At 42.9% G+C, this 13,928-nt stretch overlaps 1 protein-coding gene and 1 pseudogene across 1 annotated transcript; both read left to right on the top strand.

The window, feature by feature from the left end:
- The first annotated feature begins 1,514 nt into the window (after positions 1-1,514).
- On the top strand, positions 1,515-4,391 carry LOC145793590 (uncharacterized). The gene is made up of 5 exons (XM_082876457.1): positions 1,515-1,598; positions 1,667-2,011; positions 2,114-2,170; positions 2,232-3,416; positions 4,029-4,391. Exons 1-5 carry the CDS (start codon positions 1,515-1,517, stop codon positions 4,389-4,391), a joined length of 2,034 nt encoding a protein of 677 aa, XP_082732583.1.
- Positions 4,392-4,399: 8 nt separating this feature from the next.
- On the top strand, positions 4,400-5,035 carry LOC145793589 (secreted RxLR effector protein 161 pseudogene; annotated as a pseudogene).
- The last annotated feature ends 8,893 nt before the right edge of the window (positions 5,036-13,928 follow it).

The raw sequence follows: 13,928 nt of genomic DNA, 5'->3' as shown, positions 1-13,928 counted from the left end.
TGCTGATTCCTACATTTGTACCTTTTCAAGCCTGGACTTCATTAGTGTGTGCAGTCTAACATTTGAATGTTGTTAGTTATATAATGATGCATATTTGCTCATGTAGGCAAGCATTATTTAACTATGTTTTCTTTATTGAAACACTACTTTGGTGTTTCTGTTACTTACATTTCTAAAATATTTTTAATGTTGGACTCTTTAACTGTTTTCTTTGCTTAACTTTTCTAATAATCACATAGTTGTAAAAATGTTTAGTTAAGGAATGCAAAGTGATAACAGCCTGTAGTTGAGGGGGTAAAGTGTAGTTTCCCAATAAATTATGGTTTTAGATTTAGACCTACATCTCTCGTTATGAAGGTGTATCTTACGAATTAGATGGTATTAGCACTTTTATACTAAGAAGCACGAGCATGGACACGGACACGTGACACGACACGAACACTCGGACATGTAATTTTCAAAAAATACAGGACACGACACGCTAGGGACTCATTCAAAACATATATTTTTATATTTTTATTATATGTATATTTTTGAATATTTAATATGTATTTTATGTCAAATATTTAATTTTATTAAATTTATCAATCATAAGTATGCTATTTTAGTAAAAAAAAAATTAAAAATTTTAATTTTGTTTGAAAAAAATAGTTCTCAACGTGCTTCTAGAATCTCCCTAATGCGTCCCTAGCATGTTCTCAACGTGTCCCTAGCATGTCCTCAACGTGTCCCTAGCGTGTCGTCAGCATGTCCATAGCGTGTCCTTGTGAGAATAATATTAGTATATATATTATGTGAATATTGTTTCCTATTTAGGATTGGTTTAGGTTTATTCTTGTTTCCTATTTAGAATTAGTGTTCTATATCTATTAAAATTCTAGATCAGTGATGTATTCGTTTAGGATTAGGATCTAGTGTTCTATATAAATGATGTATTCTTTGTTCAGTAAATACAATTAAATATACATAAATTCTTCAAAATTCTTACATGGTATCAGAGCTATGTTCGAAACCCTAACCTCTTATTTCTGGTTCATCGTTTCCCTCTCTGGTTCACAATCGATCGAAGCTCCTTGCTTCGTGGGTCGTATGGGTCTCTCTGGCTGAAGGACTCCCCTTTGACATGGTTCGCCTCTTCTTTCTGGTCAACCCATTTGTTCGACGTGGCACTTGTGCTTCGATTCCTTATTTGTTCATTACTTCTTCTCTTTGACTCGCAATTGTCTCTGATCGTGGTTTTTTTGGTTCGCTGATTCATCCTCTCTAGTTCGCGACTCGCGTCACTCATTGCTCGTCACATATGCTAGTTGCCTCGATGCTTCTTGTTCTGAGTCTGGTGGACCTGGGTGTTTTTCTTTGGATGACCACTGTTCTCTTTTATTCTTGTTTGGACCAAACAAGTTTCTTGATATTACATAGTTGCCCCATCAGCTTTCAGTTTATTACGGTTCTCTATTGTTTTTTTTTTTGGTTCATTATGATGATGACGGGTTCAGCTTTCGTAAAGCCCAATAATGGGCTCCTTACTTCAGATGAGTGTGCCTTCTGCCATCAAAGGGGCCATTGGAAGTATCACTGTCCCAAGACGGGATTGGGATGTCTGTTTAGCTCGTATTTTCAACAGTCTCGGACCTAGTTTTGCCTTTCTTCTCCGAGTATTTTTCAGGCTTCCGTCGATTCTACTGCATCTGCTCCTGGTCCTAGTCCTGGTCCTAACTTAGCTTCCTTAAGTGCTCAGATTAGTCAACTTCAGCATACACTGTCTACCTCTCAGCCATCTTTGTCTGTCTCCATTGTTTCCTCTCTTCATTTAGGTTTGCTTAAGTCTTCTTTAGGTATCTCTTCGTCTGTCTGGCTTTTTGACTTTAGTGGCTCTCATCGTATGACTCCTCATCTCTCCTTACTTCAGAATTGTACTCTATTTCCCTTTCCTATTACTGTCAATGCTGCTAATGGGTCTGGTATTTCAATTATATCTGTTGGGTCTGTCCTACCGTCTCCTATGTTTGCAGTCTCTATTCCATCTGTCTTATATGTTCCTCAATTATCTATTAGTCAACTTGATGCCTCTAGTTTTGATGTTATCTTTTCTTCTTCTATTTGTCCTGTGCAGGATCGGATGTCCAAGCAGCAGATTGGAACTGGCCGTAGAGTTGGAGACTTTTATGTGGTGGAGAGCTTGCATCTGCCTATGACTACCTCTCCGACTGCCTTTTCTTTTTTTTTTTCAGTTAGATTCTCTATCAAGTCCTTTCTATTCATGGCATTCCAGATTAGGGCATTTGTCTACTGACCGCTTACAGTCTTTAGCTCAATCAGGTATATTGGGTAAAGTTTCTCCTAGTAAACTTACAGAGTGTCGGGGGTGTAAACTTGCCAAAATGACAGCCTTATCTTTTCGTAAAAGTACTTCTATATCTGCTCCACTGTTTTCTTTAATTTATACTGATGTCTGGGGCCCTTCTCCTGTTCTCACCAAAGGGAGTTCTGCATATTATGTGTCATTTCTTGATGACTTCACCGATTACACTTGGGTTTATCTTATGACTCATAAGTCTGATTTCTATCAGATATACCGTACCTTTCAGTCTATGATTACTACTCAATTTGGGTCTACAATTAACGTGTTACGGTTTGACTTAGGTGGGATATATTTTAAAAATGTGTTTTGTGAGTATTTGGCCAATTTGGGTACCATTCACCAAACTTCCTATATAGATACACCTATCCAAAATGGTCGAGCCAAGGGTAAATACCGTCATCTCCCTGAGACAGCTAGGTTTCTTCTTCTCTCTGCCTCAGTTCCGGCTTCATTTTGGGGAGAGGCAATTCTTAATGCTGTTTTTCTTCTCAACCGCATGCCTACTCCCCTTCTTTCTGGTTGGTCTCCTTATGAGGCTTTGTTCTCCCAAATTCCTAACCACTCCCTTCTTCGTGTGTTTGGGTTTGCCTGTTTTGTCCTTCTTCCCTGCAAAGATAGGGCCAAACTTAGTGCCCAGTTTATCCTCTGTGTCTTTTTGGGTTATAGTCCTACTCAGAAAGGCTATCAGTGTTACGATCCTATTTCCCATCGTCTCTATGTCTCCTGTCATATTTCTTTTCTCGAATGTCTACCTTACTTTCAACTTCCTCCTCTCACCGCCTTAGTTTCCAAAGATGATTTGGTTCATATTGATCTGTTTCCTTCTGAGGTCTTGTCTAATGAGTACATCTCTGCAGTTCCTCCTGAGCTTGTTCCATTTTCTCCTCCTGCTTCACCTCTGGCTACTACTCATCCTCCTTTAGTTTGTTCTCCTCCTCCGTTGTTAGTTTATTCTCGTCACAAGGCTCCTCCTCCACTAGTTGTCTCTGCCCCTACTGTCGATTCTCCTATTTCTGATGACTCTGATCCTGCTATACACCGATATCCTACTCGAGTTCGTCATCCTCCAAACAGGTTGAGTTGGTTTAATACATGTTTTTCTGCTTCCTATCGTACTTTTTTGTTTGCTATTCACTCTTTTTCAGAACGTCAGTCTTACAAGGAGGCCTATCAGGATCCTCATTGGGTTCAAGCTATAGAGGATGAGTTGTCTTCTTTACAGAAAACTAGTACTTGGGAGTTGGTTCCTTTGCCTACTGGTAAGAATCTGGTTGGTTGCAAATGGGTTTACAAAGTTAAGACTCATTCTGATGGTTCTCTTGAGCGCTACAAAGCTTGTCTAGTTGCCAAAGGTTTCTCACAGGAGTATGGTATTGATTATGAAGAGATCTTTGCTCCTGTTGCCAAGATGACTATTGTCTGTACTTTGATCTCTGTCGTTGCTGTTCGTTCTTGGCCTCTTTATCAAATGGATGTTAATAATGCTTTTCTTAATGGCCATCTCACTGAGGAGGTTTACATGCGTCCTCCTCTTGGCCTTCACCATTTCTCTAGACAGGTTTGTTGCCTTCGTCATGCTTTGTGTGGTCTGAAGCAGTCTCCTCGTGCTTGGTATGATCGCTTTCAGACTGCTGTCACTGAGCTTGGGTTTCATCCTTGTGCCCAGGACTCTACTTTATTTCTTCGCCATACCTCTGCTGGATTCGTTGCGTTATTACTGTATGTAGATGATATGATCATCACTAGTTCTGACTCTTCTGCTATATCTGAGCTCAAGCAACATCTTTTCCGTACCTTTGAAATGAAGGATCTAGGCCCATTGCAGTATTTTCTCAGTATTGAGGTAGCTTCTTCTCCCAAGGGCTATTTTCTCTCTCAGGCCAAGTATGTCAATGAGGTTATTCATCGTGCCGGTCTTACTGACACTAAGATTTCTGATACTCTTATTGAGCTTAATGTAAAGCTCAACACTATTGATGGTGTTTTCTGGATGATCCTACACTATATCGAGAACTCGTGGGTTGTTTAGTCTATCTGATGGTTACCCGTCCTGATCTTACCTATGTTGTTCATGTGGTTGGCCAGTTTGTCTCTGCTTCTCGCTCCACACATTGGGCTGCCTTGGTTCGGATTATTCGCTATCTTCGAGGTACTATCTTTCAGGGTTTACTATTGTCCTCTACTTCCTCTCTGGATTTGGTGGCCTATGCTAATTCTGATTGGGCTGGTGATGTTACTGATCGCAAGTCCACGTCTGGTATCTGTATGTTTCTTGGTGATTCCTTGATCTTTTGGAAAAGCAAAAAACAAACTATTGTTGCTTGCTCTACTGTCGAAGCTAAGTATCATGCTATGGCTCATGCTACTGCCGAAGTTATCTGGCTTCGTTGTCTTTTTTCTGACTTGAGCGTCCCTCAGTCTTCCCCGACCTCCTTCTATTATGACAATCGCAGTGCTATTCAAATTGCACATAACACTATCTTTCATGAGTGGACCAAGTACATTGAGATTGATTGTCACTTTGTTCGTCAGCATCTGCAGTCTGGCTCTATCTTGCTTTCTTTTGTCTCTTCGACTCTACGGTTTGCTGACTTCTTTACCAAGACTCACACCACTGCTCGGTTTCAGTTTCTTCTTGGAAAATGCTCAATGTTTTCTGGCCAAACACCTTGAGTTTGAGCAGGGGTGTAAGAATAATATTAGTATACATATTATGTAAATATTGTTTCCTATTTAGGATTGGTTTAGGTTTATTCTTGTTTCCTATTTAGAATTAGTGTTCTATATCTATTAAAATTCTATATCAGTGATGTATTTGTTTAGGATTAGGATTTAGTGTTCTATATAAGTGATGTATTCTTTGTTCAGTAAATACAATTAAATATACATAAATTCTTCAGAATTCTTACAGCCCTTAGTGTCTTAGCGTGTCCGACGCGTGTCCATGTCCGACATGTGTCGGACACCTGTATGTGACATCTAGAGAGGTGTTCGTGCTTCATAGCTTTTATAGAACTGTAAATTGTGCCAAAATATTTTTTTCCCCATATATACAATTGTCTAACAGCATTTTTTGTAGTTTATGCCAACTCATATTTGCTACATGAATAGATTAGAATAAAAAAAAGAAAAGAAAAGAAAATGAGAAAATGAAATTATTATGATTCTTGATTCAATTTGATTCCCAATTCACACGATTAGGATTTTGATTCGTGATATGATTCTTGAATTGACAACTATGATACAATACAACAGGGACTACTGATGCACTTGTTGGTGCAAGAATAGCTAGCATCAATGTTATCAATGGAATCTTGGTTATTTTTTTGTTCTCTGATTATTACATTTCCAATCTTCAGCTGGTCTTAATTTTTCGTGCTTTGAATCACGTGGGAGAAAAGCAAGGGGAGTCATGCGATTCTCTTTTCAAATCAAATGGGCAGTCATGTGTTTCAAGCAAACTGTCAATGCTTAATCAAAGTGAAATGTAAGCTTTATCTTTCATGCATTTTTCTGTCTTAATTTTTTTTTTTTTTGGTTATGAATATGAAGATTTTATAGCTGACAATGCCAATTGTTCTTCATGGCTATGTGTAGACACCCCATTTTTGACCGTCCTCAAGACTTGGACGTCACCATTGGAACACTTGGTGATTATCCATGTTTGTGTTCATTTGGAGTTCCCGGAAGTCTCGGCTACGCGCCTTGCCTCAGGATCTCCGAACTCGACCGTTTAGTGTCTGGTTTTTCACTAAACACTTGTGTTTTGCCTTGGAAGGGCAGGGAATGCCTTGTGATGCATCCCCACACACCACCGGCTATGGCCAGAGGCCACCGGCTGGTTTTTGCTGCCACTGGCAATGTATATTGCCGGTCGGCACTATTTTTTGCCAAAATGGCATCTTTGGCCGGCCGACTACTATGCATCTGCTTTTGCAGATATTTTAAGACAGCTGTCTTACTTTTGTCTCCCCTCCATGCACGTGTATGGAGGGATCTCCCTCTTTAGAAGCTTGTCTTGTAAGCTTTACAAGACAAAAGCCTCTATAAAGAGAGGTCTTCTCTCTTGTTGCAAGGAGGGTTAGACATTTTAGACATTTAGGGAGAGAGAACACAGAGAGAAGCTCTGGTTTTAGGGTTAGGGTTAGATACACACTCTATCTCTCTTTTACTCTCTTTGTGTTCTAGGTGTTTTAGTCCATACTATTGCACACAAACACCTAGTGTTTCACCTTCCTTTGGCTCCTGAGGTTCTAAGGGGCTGATTTTGATGTTTTGGTGTTGGATTCAAGCCAAGGAGGGCTGTTGGAGCATCATTTGTGAAGGTGGTCTACAAGGGTGAGAAACTTCCCTTTTATTCCCCATTTTTGCATTACATTTTTACCTATCTTAAAATCATTTTTGAGCTTAGTGTATAGTACAAAAAAGTTCTATTTTTTAGTCCTCTTGATTGTTTATTAAGAGTGTTTTTTGGTTTGGAGGTGTTTGACCCCTCTTAGGCCATGAAAGGCCCTATTTTGAGCCATTTTGAGCAAGTTTCGAGACTTTGGTGTTTGGGCCTCTTCACCATTGAAATCCCTCAAGATTTCAGTGGTGGAGATGGTGCCTTGAAGTCTCCAAAAGGGGAGGGCCACCCCCTCTCCTTGTTGTCCTTGAAATGGACCCATTTTGGCCTCTTGAGAGAGCATCATGTTAGCATGTGTATTGATCATGTCTTGGTTGTTTTCCATGTTTATTATGCCATGATATAACCTTGTTGTGTGTTGGTTTTGGTACACCATGCATGCTTAGCATACCTACCATGTAATGCCATGTTATTGCCTTAATATGCCTTAGGTTGTTAGCCCTTGTTCAAGCATGTTTTAGGCTTAGTTTTGTGAAGGTTTTGTGCATATTTTGCCATGTCTTAGGTCTGTCCATAGTTGTTTGGGTCGGATTTGGCATGCTTAGTATAGCCCCTTTGCATTTCGGCTTGTTGGCCTTAAGTATGCGAATGTATAGCATGACATTTTTGCATTGATTTGGTGATTTGGAACCATCCACCATGTCATTTCAGTCCCATTTGCATGCCTATATGTTTACCTTGGACGCATCTTTAATGCTTTGGAAGCTTGTGTAGTATGCTCCATGTTTTGGCCATTGCACATGCCTTTGAATTTGAGCCACTTAGATGCCATCTAAGAGTCCATTTTGCATGGTCTAGGTCTGTCTTGAACCTATTTTAAGTCCTCTTAGCCTTGTGAGGCTTGGTTGGCTTAGCTATGGTTTAAGCCCCTTTGACTTGCTTCAAGCACTTGAGCCATTTGTTGCATGCTTAGCTTGACTTGTTGCTTGGTTTGGCACCATGTTTTAACATGATTTTCAGAGCTTATGTTGCATGCTAATTGTCCATGATATCCTTCTTTCAAATGTGTTTGAGAGTTGCCTCACTTGTGCCTAAGTGTTGGCCCTTCAACAAGTGCATGTGTGTATGTGCTTGGTCCCTTATTTTGGTCATTTTGGCCACTGTTTTGGCCCCTTTAAGAGCTGCCCAAATTATGTTTAAGTCCAATCTTTACATGTTGTTACATGTCTCACACTTCGCATGCTTTGATTACACCGTGTCTTGCATGACCATTAGCTTGTATGTTTGTTCATTGCTTGCTTGCTTGCATTGTCATGTTGCATCCCTAGCTAACATGCTTAGGTTGCATCGAACATGCATGTCTTGTCCCTTGATTTAGTGATAGGGATTGGACCCCTTTGGTTTGTTGGTTTGCATTACACTTAACATCAAAATGTGCACACTTGGTCACTTGGACCATCACGCATGGAAATGCGCGATTGATGGTCCGAGAACCAAGGAGTATGTCCCTTTGAGTCACAAACATGATAAGGGACATGATTAGTGCATATATGCCTTGAATTGTGCTGCCATGCTCTGCCTTGCCCTCTGTTGCTGTCAATTGCAGATACTGCAGGAACACTCTGCCGACCAGCAGTGCCAAGTGCCGACCGGCACTCCTATCTCTACCGATGGCTTCACCAATGGCCGGTAGCTATATATCACTGCCGGTGGTAATCCCACTCGGCCGGTGATGTCTTCCAGTATCCAGAGAAGCAATCTAGAGGTTTTGGCAGCCTCCAAAGGAGTAAAAGAAGGAAAACAGAGGCAGCCTATGCATGGTGGTGTATTTCCGAGCAGGATCGAGCATGCATTGCATCGAGCTCTTCCCCCGGGGCGGTTTATCTGTTTTCCTAGCTTAATTAGTTTGTTAGCTGATTAAGAAATTTGTAATATTTAATTAGCTTGCGTAGTTAATTAATTTGTATTATTTATTTGGTCCCTCCGAGCGAGGGCAAATCTGTAATAAGTGTGCGTGAGTGTGTGTATGTCTTCCAACCTCACGTCTTTCTTCCCTTTTATTTACCGGCTTATGATGGTAGATTAGGGCACGTTTAAATTAGCATACCTTATGTAATGCATGCGTGCATTCATCCATTTGTTCTACATGCACCGGGCTCGGCGCATCATTCTAACCACATCTGTATTTCAAATTCCAAACTGAATACATGTTGGTTGTGCATTTTCACATGCCATGTTTAGGTTAGCCGAGCCTATCTAATTGCATCTCGTATGTGCTGCATTAGTCAATTCAACATGAACTAGGACACGCATGTTTGCTAACTAGTTTATTGTTTTGGCACGGAGTACAATGTAAGTATTTATGTTTTAGCATCTCGCATGCATGTGAATACTATCATGACAGTATGCTTACCATGTGGCTAGATGCTTATATGAGATAAACTGTTTGGATGCCTGCGGGTGAAGGTTGGATTGCTTGAGTTGGAAAAACTCGTTGAAATCCGTGTTTTAGCCTACTCGCGAGTAGCAAATTCCAAAGCGCTTTTCAAAACAAACGGATATGCAATGCTTGTTTCCAAATTAGGCAATCTAGTCTATACTTGTTTGCTGTGCGCATAACATAGTAATTCTAGGCTAATAAATGGAATAAGAACACATAAAGTTTTCAAAAATGGATATCACGGTTAGTAGAGGCCGATCTTTAGATCGGGCGAGAGGGGGTGCTCATAGCTGACCTTCCCCAATCGTACCCTAGCTCCCGAGCCGAGACAACTCCTGTGATGACGGACATGTGGCCTTCGGCACCGAGTCAGGGTTTCCTAAATTCCCCATAAAAAATATTTAGGTGGCGACTCTGTATCTGGCAAAGCAGTCCATGTTTGGCACTTCTTTTCAAAAATCTGTTTCTCAAAACGATTTGCCAGATTTGGACTCTTTGGTTCAGATTAAGAACCGCAAACAAAGATCGAGTTCGAACTGTGGTGAGGGCCCCACGCGGGCGCGTCTACAGTTTCTGGCGACTCCGCTGGGGATTTAGAGAGCTTGACTCGAACTTGTGATATCCTGTTTTGATTTCATTTATGTGTTTCTTTGCATTGCATGTGCATTGGTGCGCCTAGGACACCGTGTTTGCCATCTGCCATTCCTGAACGGTTTGCCGGAGGCTTGTCTTGTCAAGGCATGACCATAAGGCTGACCGGTTATGGGCTCTGACAGTATGGGAACGCAAACCCCGGTTTTACCGGGGCACCCTTTTCGACCATTCGACCTAGTGCATATTCGGATCCATAGTGACCATTCCAAGTTAAGACAGGTTGCTTACCCAATTGTAGGTTGTTTGAAACTGCTGTGTGCATAATGAAACCCTAGCTCCTGACAAAATAGGACAGGGAAACCCTACCCCTCTATAGGGGTGTTTTGGATCTCTTTACTTGCTATGTGCTTTAGAGTGTATCTCTACAGGAACGTACATACCAGTTTGCAAGTCTGGGTATCAGGCCTATAGGCATCAGCATCAGTATTTGGGGAATCAGTTTTACCCGAGGGTATCAGTTTACAGTCAGATATTTGGGAAACAGTGATCAGTGTTGAGTACATTCATCCTAGTATGCTCAAATCCGTTCCAGTGAAATTGTGCTGAGATGCTGTCTATTTTCTTTTTTGCTAGGTAGTCCTGGAACTATAGCTTCAGAAGGCTCCGATATCCCCGAGGTACATTGGACTAGTGTTGATAGACTTTGTTAGGTCAGAAATTCAATTCAAGGGCAACCAGTTTTCTTTCGCTGAGGCAAGGCAAAGAAAGGCCAGTCAGGGCTCACCGGTTCATCTGATCCGTCAGTCGCCAGTCACATCACCTTTGTTCAGACTCAGCAGACCATGATGGCCCAGGGTTCGGAAGAATTTGTGGCTGTGATAGCAGCGTTAAATCAGGGAACTACCATGCAGGCTGAGACCAGTATTGAAATGCAGCATCCATCTGGGGCATCTGCCTCACATCCAGCTTTGGGACCCCAGCCAAACTTTGACCCACTTCCGCCAGTTGAAGAGTTGTAGTGTCCGAATCCTCGAGAAAGGTTGACTCAAGCTCAGGTGCTCAGACCCCTGGTGCAGCCTAATGAGAGGCTTGATTCCCTTGATGTTAATGAGCTCAATCCGACTGCAGTGAAGATTGCGAACCTTGAGAAGCAATTCAAAAAGGCACAGGGCCTTAACTCCATTCCCGACATTGAGGATGGGCACACCGAGGCTGCCGTACGGCTCCCAGACAGATTCAAAATGCCATATATTGACCGTTTCGACGGGTCTGGAGATCCAATGGTACATATCTGACTTTTCTTGGATGTCTTAAAGCCGATGGGACTGACTAAGCCACAGAAACTCTCTCTGTATGGAAGAACCCTATCGAGTGTAGCAGCCACTTGGTATGCTAAGTTGGAAGATAAAGTGAAGCAAGACTGGGAACAATTGGCTGAGGCCTTTGTTGATCAGTATTCCTACAATACCCAAGTTGAAATGACCATGCAAGAGCTTGAAACAACCCACCAGAACCCAACAGAGCCTTTTGTGGAATTTGTAGCAAGGTGGAGGGCAAAGGCAGCACAGATGATAGATTTCCCTTCTGAGAGGGATCAAGTGCAAATGATGGTGCGAAACCTCGAGCATGATATGTTGCAAAAGTTAACAGTCGCTCCACTATTCACTTTCAAAAGTTTGCATGAACAGGGAGTTCAGGTCGAGAATGCGGTCAACAATGGGATCATTCCCAGAACAAGTGAACCGACAAGGAGGGCGATTGCAGGGAGTACCAATACTGGTAGTAGCGTCATTCCCAAACCCACCGAGATCAATGCAGTCGACACAGCCAACCCTTTTGCCAAACCAAGCCTACAAACAGCCGGCCCAGCCCGAGCTCAGGGCAGAACTTTCACTCCCCTCTATATGAGCCTGACTAGCGCACTAAAAGCCTTGATGGAAAGAGGGCATCTCAAACCCCTCGATCCTCAACCTCTGCCTGACCCACTTCCAGCCAGACATAATCCCTCCAAGTACTATATGTACCATCAGCAGCGCGGTCATGGCACCGACCGTTGCTACCGCCTTCGTCATGAGGTCCAAAATCTTATCGACAGCCGGACGATAGCTCCACCTTCAGCCCCCGATGACCAAGTACCTCATCCACATCTTAACCTAATCCACACACTGGCCGTCCCTTACGACCCCAGCGTATACATCACCCCAGTCCATCTACCCAAGCCTAATGTGTTTATCCCAGAGAGCTTGGACTTATGCATGATGGGTGCATCTGAACCCCAATCATCTCAAACCCATGAACCCACTACTTCTGAGTTGATGAGGATGATCGAAGATCTTTAGAGAACTATGGAAGATCTGGCCTTTGGGGTTTTGGCCCCATCATCAACCACATCACGTACCAGGGAGTTCATATCTAAAGGCTCCCTAACTTTGGGATGGGTTGCATTGGAAGAAGGCCAATCTCTTGACAAAGTGGAAGCGACTGGTAAGAACAAGGTAGGGGCAGGCAATGGTCCCCATGAACACCTTCGGTGGGATATTGAGGCTTTGAAAGATGAGGGACTGAACAAAGAGCAAGTCCTCGCCGTTGTCACAAAAACTGTGGATGACACTTTTGCCACTCAGAATGAGAGCAGTCTGAATCAAGGGGCAAGCTGGGAGAAGGGCCGCTGTACCAGGAATGTTCCCTTCAGCCCTAATCCCGTGCTCGGAAGAGATCAGCAAACCCAGTCAACGCCTGCCAATCCCTTTGCTGGTGCATCCAGCAAAACTCCACAAACCTCAAAATACCCACCTCGAGGCCAGAGGGTGTTCGCACCACTGTACATGTCTCTATCAGCGGCCTTTAGGTTCCTGATTAGAGAGGGGGATTTGAAACCCTTGGAGCCGCGACCACTGCCAGATAGACTTCCTCACTCCCATGATCCGACCAAGTACTGTGCCTTTCATCAGCAAGTCGGCCATGTCACTGATGGTTGTTTCCGTCTTCGCCACAAAATACAAGATCTGATTGACAATAAGGTCATCGTCGCACCAACTCAACAAAGTCTATCATTATTGGATCAGTGAACCTGGGGGATAATGCGGTACGATCGGGGGATGAACCACCTGCGGGCGACACTCAGTTTACTTCAGATGTGGCGTTTGACACGCACAGTTTTGAGCAATGTGCGAACACTAGTTTTGTACTTTTTGACTTGGGTATTGGGTCAGTTTTGTTGTTTTGTATATGGTCAGTCTTTTTGTACTAAGTCGGTCAGGTCTGTCTTGTTGTATCGAGTCAGTCCTGTTTTGTTAGAGTCAGGTGATTCCGGGGTGTTACCTCGGGCAACACTATTTTGTTTTGTGTTTGTCTTTTCGCTTTCTTTTGAGTCTGTTTCTGCCATGGAGCCAGTGTAGACACCCCATTTTTGACCGTCCTCAAGACTTGGACGTCACCGTTTGAACACTCGGTGATTATCCATGTTTGTGTTCGTTTGGAGTTCCCAGAGGTCTTGGCCCGCGCGCCTTGCCTCAGGATCCCCGAACTCGACCGTTAAGTGTCTGGTTTTGCACCAAACACTTACATCTTGCCTTTGAGAGGCAGGGTAGGGCTTGTAGACCATCCCCACCCACCACCGGCATTGGCTAGAGGCCACCGGCTGGTTTTTGTGGCCATCGGCAATATAGTTTGCCGGCCGGCACTCTTTGTTGCCGGTCAGCACTATTTGTTGCCGACCAGCACTCTTTTTGGCCAAGATGGCATTTTTGGCCGGCCGATTACTGTTCATCTGCTTTTGCAGATATTTTAGGACAGCTGTCTTACTTTTGCTCCCCTCCATACACGTGTATGGAGGGATCTCCCTCTTGTAAAGCTTGTCTTGTAAGCTTTACAAGACAATATAGAGAGGAGCTCTCTCTAAGGCAAAAAAGGGGAGACAAGGTTAGAGACTTAGGATATTTTGAGAGCAAGAACAGCCATTGTTAGGGTTTGAGTTCTAGGGTTTGAGTTAGATACATTTTCTATCTCTCTTTCCCTCTCTTTTGTTCACTAGGTGCTTTGTGTCTTACTATTGCACACAAACACCTAGTGTTTCACCTTCCCCTTGGAGCTGAGGTTCTAAAGAGTTTGTTTTGAAGTTTTGGTGTTGGATTCAAGCTCAAGGAGGCCATTGGAGCACCATTTGTGAAGGGGTCTTCAAGGGTGAG

This window comes from Camellia sinensis, chromosome 6 (genome assembly GCF_055761805.1).
Source record: "Camellia sinensis isolate YWXY chromosome 6, ASM5576180v1, whole genome shotgun sequence".
Lineage (NCBI taxonomy): Eukaryota > Viridiplantae > Streptophyta > Magnoliopsida > Ericales > Theaceae > Camellia > Camellia sinensis.
Note: the sequence above shows the minus strand (reverse complement) of the source record. Positions and strands in the feature narration are given on the sequence as shown.

What these genes read in the sequence shown, in the direction of transcription:
- LOC145793590 (XM_082876457.1), top strand. Translation starts at nt 1,515, where the DNA reads ATGGGCTCCTTACTTCAGATGAGTGTGCCTTCTGCCATCAAAGGGGCC. An exon ending in TCCCAAGACGGGATTGGGAT is followed by an intron (nt 1,599 to 1,666) that starts GTCTGTTTAGCT and finishes AGTATTTTTCAG; the next exon opens with GCTTCCGTCGATTCTACTGC. An exon ending in TACCGTCTCCTATGTTTGCA is followed by an intron (nt 2,012 to 2,113) that starts GTCTCTATTCCA and finishes TGTCCTGTGCAG; the next exon opens with GATCGGATGTCCAAGCAGCA.